The sequence below is a fragment of the Vanessa cardui genome, chromosome 7, assembly GCF_905220365.1.
Source record: "Vanessa cardui chromosome 7, ilVanCard2.1, whole genome shotgun sequence".
NCBI classification, from domain to species: domain Eukaryota; kingdom Metazoa; phylum Arthropoda; class Insecta; order Lepidoptera; family Nymphalidae; genus Vanessa; species Vanessa cardui.
The window spans coordinates 11,282,620-11,299,773 of NC_061129.1; the positions used below are offsets into that span (position 1 = coordinate 11,282,620).

Sequence of the window (17,154 nt, forward strand, 5' to 3'; positions counted from 1 at the left end):
TACTAACTTTCAATATATAAAGGATTTAGAATACAGAATTTTCTTTAACATATATGATTTATAGGTATAATAAATTACGTATATAAACGATAATCTGAATTATCGTAAGCTAATTAGATTATACTTGTATTCGTTTATCTTTGGTTACATTGCATACCACAATAATCAGTCATATTATCGGTAGTCTTCGATCTTGTAGCAGCTATAAAGTATTGAAAATGAGTCGTCAAGCATTACTGTTATCATCATCTAATTGTCATGGATATTCGCTTCTTCAGTTTGCTAAACAAGAAATTACTTCCTTTTTGCAAAAGTAAGTATTAACATTATTAAAATGTTTTTTTTTTTTCGTATTATTGACTTATGATATATTTCTATTTCAAGAAATAATGTCACCCAATTAATTTTTGTACCTTATGCTCAAAACAATCACGATGAGTACACAAAGAAAATGAAAGATGTCATTGATCCGTGGGGTTTCAATGTGACCGGCCTGCACACTTACCCAGAACCTGCTAGTGCTATCAAATCTGCAAAAGCCATTTTTGTTGGTGGTGGAAATACATTTCTGTTACTAAAGAAATTATACGAAAATAATTTAGTTGATCTTATAAGAGAAAAAGTTAATGATGGAAGTCTAGTATATATTGGGAGCAGTGCTGGAACAAATGTAGCAACTAAGAGTATTCACACAACAAATGATATGCCTATAATATATCCACCCTCATTTGAAGCTATAGGCATTGTACCCTTTAATATAAATCCTCATTACATTGACAAAATAGAATCAGACACTCATAAGGGGGAAACAAGAGACCAAAGGATTGGTGAATATATGGAAATGCCACATGCAAACCCAGTTCTTGGACTAAGAGAAGGCTGTATTTTAAGTGTAAATGGAGACTCCTTATTGCTAAAAGGTGTTGCTGGTGCAGTTCTATTTAAAAAGTAAGACATATACAAATTAATTTAAATTATAACCTAACAATATTGAGAAAAAAATGGTATATAACTCTTTTGATTTACCTTGTAATATATTTCAATTTATTTTTAGGGAAAGCAAAGTTGAATATCCAGTGGGAACAGATATATCGTTTCTACTCAAGCAATGAACAATAAAAATGTCATTTTTATAACAAAGTTGCAAAAGTTTTACCAGTTTATACAGAAATATTGAACATACACTTTCAAAAAGTTAATAATATTGCATTAATTATTATATTTGTGTTATTGTATTATTCATATTTTTTTATTATTTTTATAAGGAAATATATTTATTATACAAGTTACAGACTTAGTTTTATTTTTATTTCTTAATGTCATGCATAATAATAACTAATATTTTTTTTGAAACTACCAATTTCCTTTTTTATTCTGCCATATTCATGATACACATGTAAGCTATTTAGCTATTTAGCTTACATGTCTATCTTTTATTTAGTTTATTTTTTTGATAAAATCTATTTTAAAAGCCCGTAGTAGGTACGCTAATGAAATGGTGATTTCAATATTCTTATAGGAACTTATTTTCATTAGATCAGTTTCTTTTATTAAGAAGATCAAATTCTTTGTTTTTTCTAGATCTATAATATACATATTTATTCAGGCTTAGCATTTAATAGCCTGAATGTATGATGCAAAATGCATGACATTTATGATGAAAATGCATGACATTTGTAACAACTATAAAATCTGGGGATCAAATCAAAACAGAAAATAAAAATGTTTCATGGTCACTTTATTACAATTTTATATAACTTATAAGGACTTTCTATTTAAGACAACTTTAAAATAAAATACCTCTATTTAATAGATACTAGTTTCTTACACATGTAACTTTTTCACAATGTTTTAACTAGTAAACTTACATTTAATTATTATAAACTGAATAAGGTCCAAAGTTCAATATGTTTACATTTAGATTTGTAAGTCCACTTGAATCACTTTAAGGCATAATGTTTTAGATAAAGCCTGTGTCAGCCAGTTACAGGTGCTTGCATAAATAAAGCACGAGCTGCATGAAAAAGTGAGGGTTGCGGTGCTACACGTGACTGACCAGTCCGCTCTGCGACTGGCAATTGGCATAGATACCGACGCAACGCTAAGTCGCGTCTTGCACTTAATCCTCGTGTTATTTCGCACCCTGATCCAAACAAAACCGCTCTTTGACGTTTACGCTTTTCCATTGCCACCTGCAACAAACATTATTATTGTTTTATCAAATTTAGTCAAGACCAGTCGCCGCTTTGCAATTTTGTCTTCTCAAACTCTCGTCGGTTCTCGGAAACATTATAACTTGTTATTGTGAGTTTGTGATATGTGACTTCATTATTTTAGAAATTGGTGATAGTATGGTTATTTCAGTGATAAGATTACAAATAAGAGAATGTAAAATTCTTAAAAATTTTGCTTATGCTAAGTATTTGCATTTTAATGTCTATCGCTTCTTAATTCGTTTTTGATAATGTTATGTACGTACGCAAAAACAAATAATTTTCCCAAAAAAGTGACGTACATTCCATTAATACTAGGAACAAGAATAAACTTGTTACACCAAGGACCTGATTGCACAGAGTTAGTAACTCTTTTTAGGACAATGTTTTTACAACAGGTCCCAAAAAAGTTCAATAATATTTAATAAAAATAATTCAAAAGAATCGCTAAAGAGCGTTTGTGTGCTAAAGGATATTGCAACACTAATGAATTTCTAGTTGACTGCACAAATTGGGAATGATATGATCGCCTCCAAGCTGTTTCAAATAACAAAAATATATTTGTATTATTATTAAAAACATATATGTATATGTAACAATAATGAAAAAAAGAAATTGATCCCACTGAGTTTCTTTCGCTGGTTCTTCTCAGGTCTGAGGTGTTAAATTCCGAACCGGTGGTATATTTTTTTTGACTATCAATAAGTAAGTATAATCACTTCTATTTTGAATACAGATTTTTGACTTTGACTTTATCTAGCAATTATTTAAAGTTCAGTTCTTTCTTTTGTCAATAGTTAGCTAATTTTATCAGTACTTCTTAATAAATTGTTTCATATATGAATTTTAAACTATGTATTTAAATTAATATACCTGAATAGTAGCTACTGGATGTAATTTCTCAACATCTGTATGCGGTAAGGTAGGCTTTTCGACATTTTTATCTTCATGTTGACCATTTACCAAGTTAGTAGATTTATCATCAATATCTTCTGTTTTAACAATTCTTTGCTCTGATTGAAGAGAACTTGCATTTTGCTGTATTATGTTTTGAACTGTTTCTTTCCCAGCCATGTCAATGGAAAGTCCAATTCGAGACAGCACACATTCTGGTCTCCACCTATCCCTTGCACCTCCAGCAGGAGCAGTTTGTTCCCGCCGATGAACATCTGCAACGAGACTCGCCCAATCTACTCCAAGAGCATCGCCTAAACCAGCTAAAATAAAAAATAAAATTAATATATCTATTTATACTAAATTTAATTACTTTTCAAATTCACACACACACACACACAGTTTACTTACCTCGTGTTCGTTCTTCTTCTAATTCACCATCAGATATTTCTTCAAAATCTAAATTTGTGACATCTTCATCATCTTTACCCTCCTGCGACTCCTTTTCTTCTCCAGCACCACTAGTATCCTGAAAAAATATATTTTAATTAGAAAATGAAATTCGTTAGCTTTTATGCTTTTTATATATTCACGATATACAAAATTTTTGTATTTAAAAAATATATTGATATTTTAATGATTTAAATGAAATACCTGAGTCGATTCTTTCTCTGAACACTCTGGTTTCGAAATTCCTTCTTCAAGAGGTTGTCCTGTTTGACTGCTGTCATCCATGTTTTGGTCAACCATCTAAAATAGATATTAATGTTAAATCTACATTTGTTAAGTCTTCAATTTAAAATTAAATACACATATAAATTTATTAATTCTTACGTCTTCTCGTTCAAGAATGTCATCAGGGTCGTCACTGATCTCACTTAGATCGTCAGGAATAGGTTTATCTTCTGCCTCCTGTTCCTCTGATGGTACTACTGGAGCTGTTTGTGTGGAAGGTGCAATTTCTTTTGTTGTCTCAGTTTCGTTTCTAGGTAATCGTCTCTTATTACCTTCATTTCTTCCGTGGTCGATTCTCCCTCCCCGATTATAATCATCTATATTGTGATTGATTGTTTTATTTATTATATTTATAAAATTAAAACAGTAAATTTTCTATGTTGGGAAATTGCAAAATTGTATCTGACTTATAATATATTATTATATACTAGCAACCCGCCCCAACTACGCACAAGTGCAAAACTAATATAATTATGAGTGTTTCTTTACCATATTGTATACAGGTAAAAAGATAACTCGAGTCATTCTATCTATTAAAATAAAACCGCAATAAAACATAGGGGACAGACAACGGCAAGAGACTTTGTTTTATACTATGTAATGATAATGACATGTCAGGATCAAGGTTAACGTGTACTCCCGCTATTAAGCTCATATAAAAATAATTACTACCATGCATACGACCGCGGTGAGGGCCAGTTGGATGTCCACGGTGATGCCAACCTTCGACGTCTTGTTCTTTGTCATCCCAGTCGTTCATCTAAAAAAGAAACGTGTGACATTGAAAAAATAGCATACGACTCATTTAATATAAAATTTAAAACAAATTCATGAGGCATACCAAAATGAGGATATGGACATCCAAGGAATATATGGGATAGGATATGACAGGGTTTAAACATTCTTTTGCGATAATCAATAGGTTCATTCCAGTAAAAGTACTGCATACAGAGACTTACCTATGGAGAGAAAGTGAATAATACATGACAAGAAGTAATTTAGGTAAAGTACATACTGAATAAAATTTGGCTATAGATGCAACATTATTAACACACAATATAAGATATGAGAGAAGTACCTGAGGCTTGTGTAGTGGCCAGTGACGTTCACGACCCCAATCTCCCCGTCCACGGTAATCGTCATTATCCCATTCTTTGTGTGAATGCATATAGTTACGCTCTCTATCCATGGAACCTGATCTCCCTTCCCACGAATGATCACGATGAGGACGTCGGTCATCATAGCCTATTAATTAAATAATAATTAAATGATTAAAAATAAATTATGAAATACAATATTTAAAATTAAAACATGTGCTAACCTAGTTCCACACCCCGAGGATCTCCCATTGATTCACCAAACATCCTATCATCTTCTTCAGGATACCCTCTAGGTGGACCAGGCATATCATAACCTGTATCATAATGCCTTTCTCTACCTTGTAAATTATATCCAGGTGACCTATCGCCTTCTCTAGCGACACCTTCATAGCGATCGTCAATTCTGTCATAATGTTCCATATTATGTCCATGATCATATTGGTGATCCATGCCAATTTCGTAATCTCCTGGATCCCTATCTATACTGTCCATCCTTTCTCGCTTGTTTGATCGGTCTCTTTCAAGTCGGTCTTGCTTGCGACCGCCTCTTTCAGAATGAACGTCCTGTCGGTCTTTTGAATTACTAGAATTTTTATCAGTTTCTAAAGCTCTATTTGAAATGGCTGCGAGTGCAGCAAGCCGTTCCTCCGGCCGAGGGAGCAATCTTTGCATTGGTTTATTAGGTTTTTCTAACCCTTTGTCACCTCTACTACCACCTAAACCACGTTCACGTCCACGTCTTTTCGGATCCTCCCGTTTTGTGTCTTTATTTCTGTCCCGCCCTCTATCTTTTCTATCGTGTCTTTCTTTCTCATCATGTTTATCTTTCTTTCTCTCTAATGATCTATCTTTGTGATCACGGCCCCTGTCTCGGTCTCTGCTTAAAGATCGTTTTCTATGTCTCTCTGGACTACCCTCTCTTCTTATTTGTTTTTTAGGTGACACAGGTCGACTCCTTTCAGAACTCTCTTTTCTTCTTGGATCCTTAGGATGTGATCCATGTCTACGAGGAGATCTAGATCTCCCTTTTTTAGGTGATCGGGTACGTGCTCTCACGCGATCTCTTTCTTTTTCACGTTCTTTTTCCTTTTCTTTCTCTCTCTCTTTGTCTTTAGGGCGATCCTTTTCTTTATCTTTTTCACGCGAGGAATGTGGTGAAGCACTTCTATTTCTGTCTTTCCTTTGTGGTGATTTAACATGCTTTGGAGGATTTTTTGTAGCCACACTTTTGGAAGTTATTGGAGGTGTGCCACCTGATTTCTTACCCGGTGATAATGATTTTTTACCAATAGCCTTGGAAAGGTTTTTCTTTTTGGTAGCTTCATGTTTTTTTAACAACCTATCATCTTTTTTTATAATTTTTTTGGATTCACTTTTATCCCTTTTAAGGCTATCATTTTTTAATAACTTCTTTTTAGTTGGAATATCACAATCCGAGGAAGAACTGGAATTTCTTTTTAATTTGCCTTTTTTGAATCTCCTTTTTGTATCCCTAAAATGTTTATTTAGTTAAAAATAAAAAAATATATATAATTTTATATTTTACCTAATTTCTCAAATAAACCAAAACCAAAGCTGAAAATTTTGATGTTACTGCTATTTATTTGATATTGATAATCAAATTAATAAAATAAGAATTTTTTACAAAACATAGAATAATCAAATTGTCTATAGCTGTGCTCTTATATACATTTTTTTAATGTTATTCTAGTAAATTTTCCTTCTAGTGGTGGTGAAATAGTCACAGGCAAATAGGTACTGCAAGAAATATTATAGTCACTTCCATGCCTTCATCATCATCATCATCAATAAACCACCAACTGTGGGAATTAAGATTCAGTTACAGTAATTCACCACCCAAAGGGGCTTGTACCAAGAAACTCCTCCAAAATCAATGACGAAACAGTGCTTTCCCCATTAACTGTATGTCACTTTGATTAACACCTAATCTTACTTTTTAAAATTACTACTTATATTTTAGAATACTACAATTACAATCATGTTGGGTCCAAAAATATTTATTAATTATATATTACACTAAAACCTCATTAGTCATCATAATTTACTATTAAGATTAATTAAAAGATGCAGAAGAAGAAAGCACTCAATTAGACATAAATAAATTACAATATGGCACCAAATTAATACATATTTTAAAAAAACTGCTGAAGTCATGAAATATGATTTAACTTTAATTACCTGCCAGATGAAGATGATGAACTGCTGCCATCTGAGGAAGACGACGATACACTAGATGAGGTAGAGCTCCTTGATGAAGATGAGCTAGATACTGTTTTCTTTTTCTCTTTACGCATATCTTTAGTTGAGTCCTTTTTCATTTGTAATTCTAATTCACGCTGTAACTGCTGCCTTCTTTTCTCAAGAACATCTGTATCAGCATATTCTAAGTCATTTTGGTCCCAATTGTCAATCTCACCATCAGGGCTACGACCTGATCTAACGACTACTGTAGAATGCAATCGGTTTTTACCATCATCTTTCACGAGACGTTTTTGTTCAGTGTCTTTATTTGCTGCACGTTGTTTTGATGGACTTATTAAAGTGTGCGTGGTAGCGAACTTACAATTTTTTCCGTAAGCACAACTGCCGTGTTGAGACCACTGTCTACAATATTCTGTAACTTTTTTTGCACTAGATGATTTCTTTGTACCGAGACGTTCAAACACACTAGGTCTATTCGATAGGTCTTTCGTTTTCGGTAACTCCACAGTAATTTTTCTTTTTCCTTGTTTTGACATTATAGTGAAAATACATTGGTCTCACCGAAATCGTTTGTTAAAAAAACACATCCCCTTTCACAAAGAATGATAACTAAAGACAATATTTTTACTTCATTACAAAAAAAATATGTTGCTTATTTAATTATGCACTACTTTTTATATATCTTGTTTATTTTATTATTGATTGTAAGTCATCGACATTAGTTTAATTTAGGTTAATGGCGTTATTGTGCCAAGTGCCAACTGCTAAGATTTTAGAATTAGATAGTTAATAGCAGTAAAACAGATTATTTAAGCAGTATTGCCAACCAATATCATAATAAAGTAAAAGTACAAAATACTCATGTTCGAATAAAAACGAAAAAAGGAAATATGTATCCTCATTTTTTCTTATGACCAATATAAAAAGTTTAATTTTAGATTTTTATAACATGAACATTGTTCAATCACAAATGGGTTGCCTAGCTAAATTACAGGCAAATACCGTTGAAAAAATATACTATACATGTAATTCAATCGCCAATGTTGATAAATTACACTACTCCAAGACTAAATGTAAAAATATTTACTTTATTTAATTTACTGCAAAATATATATATATAAATTATTAATATTAAAATTTGAGCAGCCAACTGTGATACCCTTTTAACAAGACTGATTAAAGAGATTGGAAACTCTACTGACAATCTGAATTTTGATTTTTGACAAACGACGGAATCCAGTACCGACGAATTAAATAAAGCTAACGTTAACCTAATCCATAGCGTCAATAATAATATTTTAATTATTTTATATTTATTGCGATTTAAGGCGCCTATTTGAAACGTATTGAAAACAATTGTTACAAAACAATAGCAATTTGTAAAATATTGCTGTTTATTGTATTTTGAAGGATTTTAAAAAAACACACTAATCCATTATGCCATTACTTGATGGAAAAGAAATTGATATATTCTTCGTAAGTAATATATTGTTCAGCATATGTCTATTACAAATTGTGATAGTATGAATTTTCTCAATAATATAATTTTTGTTTTAAATTAGGTCCCTACTTGCACAGCATAGTTTTCTTACTTATGCTTAGGATGCTTTGATCTCGCTAACAAAAACTAAAAGTAGTATGTTACTTTCGAATAATTTAGTTATTAAAATAGATCTAAGAACTACAAATTTAAAAATAATTATAACTATTGCTCATTCCAAGAATAACTCTTTTAATTTTTGTTATAATATTTTTCAGAGCGAAGAAGACTTACCATATGAAGAAGAAATATTAAGGAATCCTTTTTCCGTCAAACATTGGCTGAGGTATATAGAACATAAAAAAGCTGCACCTAAAAATGAAGTTAATATGATTTATGAAAGAGCACTTAAAGAGTTACCTGGCTCTTTCAAACTATGGTACAATTACTTAAAGTTAAGAAGATCTCAAATTAGAGGTCGCTGTGTAACTGATCCTGCTTATGATGATGTTAATAATTGTTTTGAAAGGTCTTTAGTTTTTATGCACAAAATGCCTAGAATATGGATGGATTACTGTACTTTTCTAACTGACCAGTGCAAAATAACTAATACGAGAAAAGCATTTGATAGTGCTTTGAGGGCATTACCTATTACCCAACACCACAGGATTTGGCCACTGTATCTTAAATTTTTAAAGAAACATTACATTCCTGAAACAGCAGTAAGAGTATTTAGAAGATACCTTAAGTTATGTCCAGAAGATACGGAGGAATATATTGACTATTTAATATCCATAGAAAAGTTAGATGAAGCAGCTGTTAAATTAGCTCAGCTTGTAAATAATGAAAATTTCCAGTCAAAACATGGAAAATCCAACCATCAACTCTGGAATGAGTTATGTGAACTTATCTCTAAAAATCCTGATAAAATTCATTCGCTCAATGTTGATGCTATAATTAGAGGTGGGCTTAGACGCTATACAGACCAATTGGGACACTTATGGAACTCTTTAGCAGACTATTATGTCAGAAGTGGTTTATTTGAACGTGCAAGAGATATTTATGAAGAATCTATACAAACTGTCACAACTGTAAGAGATTTTACTCAAGTCTTTGATGCCTACGCTCAGTTTGAAGAACTAAGTTTAAGTAAAAAAATGGAAGAAGTTGCTAAAAAAACCAATCCTACTGAAGATGATGATATTGATTTAGAACTGAGACTTGCAAGGTTTGAATATCTAATGGAGCGACGATTACTTCTGCTCAATTCTGTGCTTTTAAGACAAAATCCACATAATGTTGCTGAGTGGCATAAAAGAGTAAAGCTCTATGAAGGAAAACCCCATGAAATAATTGATACATATACAGAAGCAGTTCAAACAGTTGACCCCAAATTAGCTGTAGGTAAATTGTATACTTTGTGGGTTGGATTTGCTAAGTTTTATGAAAGTAATGATCAAATTGATGATGCAAGACTGATTTTTGAAAAAGCAACTCAAGTAAATTATGCTAAAGTTGATGATCTAGCATCTGTGTGGTGTGAATGGGCAGAGATGGAAATCAAGCATGAAAACTATGAAGAGGCTCTAAAATTAATGCAGAGAGCTACTGTTCTACCTAGTAGAAAAGTTGCTTATCATGATGATAAAGAAACCGTACAAATGCGTCTTTACAAATCTTTAAAAGTGTGGTCTATGTATGCTGATTTAGAAGAAAGTTTTGGTACATACAAATCTTGTAAAGCTGTATATGATCACATTATTGATTTAAAAATAGCAACACCTCAAATAATAATTAATTATGGTCTTTTCTTGGAAGAACATAATTATTTCGAAGAAGCTTTTAGAGCATATGAGAAAGGAATAGCACTTTTTAAATGGCCAAATGTGTATGATATTTGGAATACATATTTGACTAAGTTTTTAAAAAGATATGGAGGGACCAAACTTGAAAGAGCAAGAGATCTATTTGAACAATGTCTTGAACACTGTCCACCAGAGTTTGCAAAATCAATATTCTTATTATATGCTAAGTTAGAAGAAGAACATGGTTTGGCAAGACATGCAATGTCTGTGTATGAACGGGCTGCAACTGCAGTTCTTCCTGAGCAAATGTTTGAAATGTTTAACATTTATATTAAAAAAGCTGCTGAGATCTATGGTGTTCCAAAAACGCGACAAATATATGAAAAAGCAATTGAAACTCTTCCTGATGAAAGAGCCAGAGAGATGTGCATACGTTTTTCAGAAATGGAAACAAAACTTGGAGAGATAGACAGGGCTAGAGCTATTTATGCACATTGTAGCCAAATGTGTGACCCCCGTATCACAGCTGAATTTTGGAATACTTGGAAAGAATTTGAAGTCAGACATGGAAATGAGGATACAATGCGTGAAATGCTCAGAATAAAGAGAAGTGTACAAGCTACGTATAATACTCAAGTGAACATGATGTCAGCTCAGATGTTGAGCTCAGCTGCACAAGCAGCTGGTACAGTATCTGATCTTGCTCCAGGTATGAAAGATGGCATGAGAATGTTAGAGGCAAAAGCTGCAGAAATGGCAGTTCAAAGCAAAGGTAATATACTGTTTGTAAGAGGGGAAACTCAAGGTCTTAAAGAAAATGATAAGGTTGTGAATCCTGATGAAATTGATATTGATGAGGAAGAATCCGAAAACAGTGGAGATGATGATGAAGAGGTAGCTCCTGTACAGAAAAAAGATATACCAGCTGCTGTTTTTGGAGGTTTACTTCCAGAAAAGGAATAAAGTTTTAAATAATAAAAATATATTCTTTAATTTAAATAATAAAACAAGTTTAATTTATCAAGCTAACTTAGCAACAATTTTATACAAAAGCAATTTATCTATTTACAAGGAAATCACAGAAATAATGTATTTTTGTTTGATTTAACTAGATAAATGTATTCTTTGACAAGTCATATGTATTAGCAAGTTGAATTTTAGTTATTATTTCACATATCCTTGCAAAACATTTTTTTATCTACATCATTTGAAATTAATGTTACAAAAAATTAAAATTTGTATTTTAATGTATGCATAAATTCATTGAAAGCAAATATAGCCTATAGACTAATTGGCAGTTTTAATTCTTGTACTAGCCTTTATTATTATTATTATTATTAGCTATTCCTGTATCACTTAAGTTATTTGATGCAAGGAATGTATTTCATAATGGAAATGGAACAAACTAACAATATGTTAAGTATCCTTAGATAAATAATGTAAGTGATACTAGAAAAGCTCATATTAATAATATTATGAACACTTGTGGTTCATTAAATCAGAAAATTGTATTTAATTAAAGCCTGGAAAGAATAATATTACATTATACATTCATAAATATTTTTTAAAGAAATTAGCATTTCATACATAGGATTATTTTAACTAAATTCTAATATTAGTATTGGATATATCAGATGAGTGACATGTACTTATGAGATTATTCCAATGGCACAAACCCCTTTTTTACATGTTTTTTTTTTTCTAAATAATAAAGATTACATTTAGAGTCTCATATGTAGGATTTAACTTTTTTTGTGATTTCTTTTAATAATATTGGTATCCAATATTACTAAAAATTAGTGTTTTTTTTTGGTTTTCCTCTGATGAAATAATCATTTATATTGATTATTTAAATGTTGTACCATGAAAAAGTGAATAAAAGAGCCTTTTTCCATTTGATAGCTAATATTAATGATATAATATTTATTGTTATTTCATATACTTTACATTGATGCACACATTTAACAGATTCTCAAATTTGTTAAGAATTTAAGGAATACCAAATCCAATTTAAAACACCAACACTTACAACATTGTTTAAAAAAAAAATATGAAATTATTGATTGTCTTAGCTATAGTCACAACACAATGTAGAAAATATTTACATTAATGCAGAGAGTAAAGCAATTATTGAGTTTAAATTATGTCTCTAGGTGGTGAAATGAAATGTAAGGAATTAGAATACATGTTCTGTTGTTCAGAGTAGTTTAAAATACTTATATCATTGTGTACACCACCAAACATTATTAATTCACCATTTCCCTTAACTAAAGAGTACATAACTAACTCTTCAGGTGCACCATGCATTTCACCAAGGCGGGGGCATAACCACGACACAAAATTTAATGAATTTCCATCAACCACCGTAGATATATCCAAAACATGCATTGCAAGAGTATTTCGTTTGATTTTCTTCACAGCTGGAGGTCTTTGTTGAGGATTATCAGCAGGTGGCTCTATCCTATTTTCTAAATGGGCTATTTGCCGTTGATTAATGAGATCATTTTCTGGTGGTGCATTACTACCAGCGGAATCACAAGCAAAAGCAGCCATTCTGTATTTATTAGCTTCTTGTAATTGTCTGACTATTTTCATTCCTTTATTCTGTAATTAAATTATAATTGATTAGTATGTATATCATTGCAAAATATAAAATAAAAATTACATTAAGCAGCTAACCTTATTTTTACTTCTTCTCAGAGCTGATTCTTTTTTAGAAATGTCAAATGCATTATTTTGCCTTACTTCAGCACTAGAACTAGCAATGTTAACATCCTGATTAGTATTAATTATTCCCAAATTAAGAGATTGATCATTTTCATTACTAGGCCCAGCTGTTGGTTCATTGATTGGATTTCGTTGTCTGGGCAATACTCCACGTCTTCCATTAATATTTTGGTCTCTATCTAATGGTCTTTGTAAACTTTGTTCAACTCTAACAGAAACTGGTGGCCCTTCCCTATTATGGTTTGATAATCTAACAGCTGATGTTACTAACGGCTTAGCACTATTCCATCCATTTCTACTTCTACTCAGACTTACAATTTTGTCCCCAACTTTACATGCTGGGTTACACCATATATTGGCTGAAGCCCATTCTTTATTTTTAACAGCTATTTCTTTCCATGTCCATATAGGACCTTTCATGGTAAGTATCCAACAATCACTATAAACAAAGCGATTTTGTAAAGTTTGTACACCCCCTAATAGCATAAGTCTGTCACAGTCCAGCTTAATGAGTGACTGAGCATAACGTGGAGATGGTCGAGGCTTGGTTGTTGATTGTTTTCTCCAACTAAATGTTGACATATTTAATACCCATACATCATTTGAACATTGCATTTGGAATATCTGTGCAGGGGACATAACTAAGCCACCAAACACTATCATTTCATCATCTTTCATACATGCAGAATGCCCTGCCATAGGGGGTGGAGGATTAGTTGCATTAATTAATATCCATTTATTAGTTTTTACACAGTAAAAGTGAATATCATTAAACATTGTGACATTTTGGTAATATTGTGAGAGAGATGGATAAGTCCAACCCCCGAAAACAATTAAATAATCTTTATAGTTAACCATGGTTGTGTATGCTTTGGGAACAGGATATGTGCCTGTTGCAAGTGGTCTGACCCATTGTCTTTTAGACAAGTCAAATCTCCACAAATCATTGAATGATGTTGCATTTGTAGTGCAGCCACCAAAAATATACATATTGTTCTCAAGAATACATGCTGCATGAGAAAACCTTTTTGTTATAGTAGGTACTATGTCTGTAGCTGTTACATTCTTCCACAATATATTGAACTCTCCTACAGCTTTTATTAATTTTATAGAAGTTTTATGTAAGACATCTGAAAAAAATCGAAAGATATTTTGTAAATAAGTAACACCTGTGTTAATTAACTATTCACTATTATGATGTTTCTATTTTGAACATTTTATAACTCACTTTGAGCACAACCACACCATCGTTTACAAACACTCTTACAGTTCTGTAAATCTTTATATGGTGGTAAAAAACTTAATATGAATTCTAATACTTCATCGGGGAGGTCCTCGATAGTTATTTGTAATGATGGATCTAAAGTTTCCATTTCAAAATTTAAATCACTGTTATCGTAAAATGTTGTTTCTCCATAGTTCTTTCAGATGAAGAAAGTTATGTGAGATAAAAACACAAAAGAAACATGTGTTGTTGTACGAATTTAGTTTCAGAATCAGTCTGTTTCTATTTTATCTATAATTTTATACATAAATGACATTAATGACAATTATAACGACAGAATAAAAATTTGACACTTCGTATTCGTAGAGTCATACTACTACTTCTTGTACTATGAAGTGGGGAATATCTTTGTAGATATATAAGATTCGTCTCTCATAACATATGAAATGAAAATAGCGCTAATGGAACTAAAAGGTAGAATTTGAAGGAAGTATTACAATACAGTAGGTATTTAGTAAGTTATACAGGATTAAATAGCCAAAGTTAGGTGACACCGAAATTTATAAATTTACAGTAATCAACCACAGTAAATTTCAATTTATAATAGTATGAGCAATCGGATAAATGTTAATTCCATATTATAAATTTTGAATGACCTAGACATTGAAGCACTATTCTGATGCATTTACATTTTTTAAATATATTTTTGGAGGAACCTTTTTAGGCCGTGTGGACGTAATTCTTAATCATAATTATTTTGTTTATAATTTTCTTTTTATAGATCTTGCTCTATACTGTTATAGAGCATTGATTGCGAAAAATTACTAAAATTAAATCGGTAAAAAAATATATAAAATGGGCTACAAAAGAGATAACTAAAAGACAATTTCATATGGCTTAGATGATAATACTGAGAGGAATATGTGGTGTTACGCGTAAGGAATGAGAACATAAGTGGAAGTTTGAAAGTGGGACCGATAAGTTTTGAGGTTTGAGGATGACCAAAGAAACAATAGATGTTTTGTGTGACAGAAGATATAGTTAGAAATATGAAAAGATGACGTGCAACAGAGAGGTATAAAAGGAGAAGACATGCTGCGCCGACCCGAAGTAGATTCGGGAAAAGGCAGGCATGATCATAAAGTCGTTTAAAAAAATATTATATTAATCTATCGGAGGTATCCTATAAAATCAAATGTGAATAGTTGAGATACTCTGTGTGTGTATTTAATGTAAAGGTATACCAAAACATGTTATACAAAATCCATTCCATACAGCTTTAACAGAAACGATTCTTAAGGATATAATGACCATATTTTGTCATATAGAAAAGAGTTGCCGCTTAGCATATACGGTAACTCAACATAGTTCTTTTAACACCTTACTTTTGTAACACCACGTTATAGAATAATAAACGAGTAACTTACTCTTAATTAATTTCAAATTTATCTATAGTTAAGTAAATTGTAATAAGTAAATTTCAAATTTAAGCTATTTGTGGATAAAGCTAATCCTACTGAAATGCGAAATCTTTCTGAACAAAAATATTGTCTTTGTCAAATGTCAACTCTTAATGTCAATCAGTAACCGGGAATATTCAAGTTAAACTAGAAAGGATACTTTGTATGTACCAGAAAGCAAAGCTAATAATGGACTTTAATAAAATGAACTAGATAAAATACTGACACATAGAAATCTGGTTGCAAGTTTATTGTTGTACAAAATAAAATCTTTTATCTGATATATTTTTGACTTAGTGGCATGTGACAGATAACCTAAGTGGATTTAACTTGTAATTAAAACAGTGGAAACAGAAGACTTATTGATATTTTTGAGTGAATTAAGTGCAAAATGCAACAGATATTAAATGCCAGTCCTTTTCTCGATAAATTAAAGCATTTTCAACAAGTATTATCATATAGAATTCAACTAACAACATCACAAAAGGTAAAATTTTGTTATAATTTACCAATTAAAATACAATCAAATGAAGTTACGTTTAATTTTTTTTTTACTATTTCATTATTATTTTAGTATAATTCAGTATATTTTGGTTTAGACTTGGGACAAAATTATAAATTGAAAACAAGTTGTTAGAAAAATATTTACACTCATCATAAGAACATCATTGATAAAAATATTGTAGCATAAAAAAAGATAATGAGTTATTTGTCCAAAATTGAACAACTACAGGTTATGCTATGGAGTTTAGGAGTTGTCGGTACAAGTGCAATGGTAGTAGGCATCCTTTCAAGATATCTTGCAAGAAGATGTGCTAAACCAATATTTAATCCAAGGATACAAAGGGCAATAAACAAGAGACTGTCAAGAATGAGAAGTCCAAATGGAGGTATTAATATATATTATTGTTTGTAATTATAAATTATCTTTGTATAAAACCTTCAATCCAATATGATTTATGCTTTAGGTATGGGATCTGTTGCAAGCAGTGGGGGCCGAAGTAGTCCACTTGGCTTCAGTGAGAGGCTTTCAATGGCATCTGGGTCTATTGGTTCTGGTGGAGATGCTGCATCTCTTTCTCCACAGCAGCTTGGAGTAATGGGTAAGTGAGCTTGCAATATTTTAGTACTACGCAATCTCGTGAAAAAAAGATTATTTAAGGTTTCATAACAAAATAAAAATGAATATGCCTTTGAGAAATTTCAAGTAAATTTAAAATCAAATATGAATAGTTTGTATCTAACTCAAAAATTGCAGCGCCATCTATTGAGGGATAGCGGAATTTGCAAGT

General features: G+C 31.5%; 5 protein-coding genes across 5 annotated transcripts in view; 3 read left to right on the forward strand and 2 right to left on the reverse strand.

The window, feature by feature from the left end:
• LOC124531016 (probable alpha-aspartyl dipeptidase) lies at nt 1-1,291 on the forward strand. Its single transcript, XM_047105405.1, has 3 exons — nt 1-313; nt 385-948; nt 1,055-1,291. The coding sequence occupies exons 1-3, from the start codon at nt 219-221 to the stop codon at nt 1,110-1,112; spliced, it is 717 nt and encodes a 238-aa protein (XP_046961361.1). The 5' UTR covers nt 1-218; the 3' UTR covers nt 1,113-1,291.
• Nucleotides 1,292-1,732: 441 nt separating this feature from the next.
• On the reverse strand, nt 1,733-7,947 carry LOC124530956 (zinc finger CCCH domain-containing protein 13-like). The gene is made up of 9 exons (XM_047105330.1): nt 7,142-7,947; nt 5,164-6,434; nt 4,921-5,087; nt 4,515-4,602; nt 3,942-4,159; nt 3,762-3,857; nt 3,519-3,636; nt 3,087-3,430; nt 1,733-2,192 (listed from the first exon to the last, which is right to left on the reverse strand). The coding sequence occupies exons 1-9, from the start codon at nt 7,699-7,701 to the stop codon at nt 1,977-1,979; spliced, it is 3,078 nt and encodes a 1,025-aa protein (XP_046961286.1). The 5' UTR covers nt 7,702-7,947; the 3' UTR covers nt 1,733-1,976.
• Nucleotides 7,948-8,379: 432 nt separating this feature from the next.
• On the forward strand, nt 8,380-11,430 carry LOC124530797 (pre-mRNA-splicing factor syf1 homolog). Its single transcript, XM_047105103.1, has 2 exons — nt 8,380-8,641; nt 8,924-11,430. Exons 1-2 carry the CDS (start codon nt 8,603-8,605, stop codon nt 11,411-11,413), a joined length of 2,529 nt encoding a protein of 842 aa, XP_046961059.1. The 5' UTR covers nt 8,380-8,602; the 3' UTR covers nt 11,414-11,430.
• A 274-nt stretch (nt 11,431-11,704) lies between these two features.
• Nucleotides 11,705-14,709, reverse strand: LOC124530798 (F-box only protein 42). Its single transcript, XM_047105104.1, has 3 exons — nt 14,406-14,709; nt 13,130-14,307; nt 11,705-13,054 (listed from the first exon to the last, which is right to left on the reverse strand). The coding sequence occupies exons 1-3, from the start codon at nt 14,548-14,550 to the stop codon at nt 12,587-12,589; spliced, it is 1,791 nt and encodes a 596-aa protein (XP_046961060.1). The 5' UTR covers nt 14,551-14,709; the 3' UTR covers nt 11,705-12,586.
• A 1,261-nt stretch (nt 14,710-15,970) lies between these two features.
• LOC124530782 (mitoguardin) overlaps nt 15,971-17,154 on the forward strand; it is a 50,617-nt gene continuing 49,433 nt past the window's right edge. Inside the window, exons 1-3 of the mRNA XM_047105055.1 lie at nt 15,971-16,349; nt 16,596-16,752; nt 16,831-16,965. Of these exons, the coding sequence (XP_046961011.1) occupies nt 16,254-16,349; nt 16,596-16,752; nt 16,831-16,965 (388 nt within the window). The 5' untranslated portion in view covers nt 15,971-16,253. The remainder of the gene's footprint in view (nt 16,350-16,595; nt 16,753-16,830; nt 16,966-17,154) is intronic.

Excerpts from the sequence above, each read along its gene's own strand:
- LOC124531016 (XM_047105405.1), top strand. The coding sequence starts at position 219 with ATGAGTCGTCAAGCATTACTGTTATCATCATCTAATTGTCATGGATAT. Across the intron at positions 314-384 it reads ATTACTTCCTTTTTGCAAAA|AAATAATGTCACCCAATTAA; the intron begins GTAAGTATTAAC and ends TTCTATTTCAAG. Across the intron at positions 949-1,054 it reads GGTGCAGTTCTATTTAAAAA|GGAAAGCAAAGTTGAATATC; the intron begins GTAAGACATATA and ends ATTTATTTTTAG.
- LOC124530956 (XM_047105330.1), bottom strand. The coding sequence starts at position 7,701 with ATGTCAAAACAAGGAAAAAGAAAAATTACTGTGGAGTTACCGAAAACG. Across the intron at positions 6,435-7,141 it reads TCATCATCTTCATCTGGCAG|GGATACAAAAAGGAGATTCA; the intron begins GTAATTAAAGTT and ends TAAACATTTTAG. Across the intron at positions 4,603-4,920 it reads GGCCACTACACAAGCCTCAG|ATGAACGACTGGGATGACAA; the intron begins GTACTTCTCTCA and ends TTTCTTTTTTAG.
- LOC124530797 (XM_047105103.1), top strand. The coding sequence starts at position 8,603 with ATGCCATTACTTGATGGAAAAGAAATTGATATATTCTTC. Across the intron at positions 8,642-8,923 it reads AAGAAATTGATATATTCTTC|AGCGAAGAAGACTTACCATA; the intron begins GTAAGTAATATA and ends AATATTTTTCAG.
- LOC124530798 (XM_047105104.1), bottom strand. The coding sequence starts at position 14,550 with ATGGAAACTTTAGATCCATCATTACAAATAACTATCGAGGACCTCCCC. Across the intron at positions 14,308-14,405 it reads ATGGTGTGGTTGTGCTCAAA|ATGTCTTACATAAAACTTCT; the intron begins GTGAGTTATAAA and ends GATTTTTTTCAG. Across the intron at positions 13,055-13,129 it reads TGAGAAGAAGTAAAAATAAG|AATAAAGGAATGAAAATAGT; the intron begins GTTAGCTGCTTA and ends ATTTAATTACAG.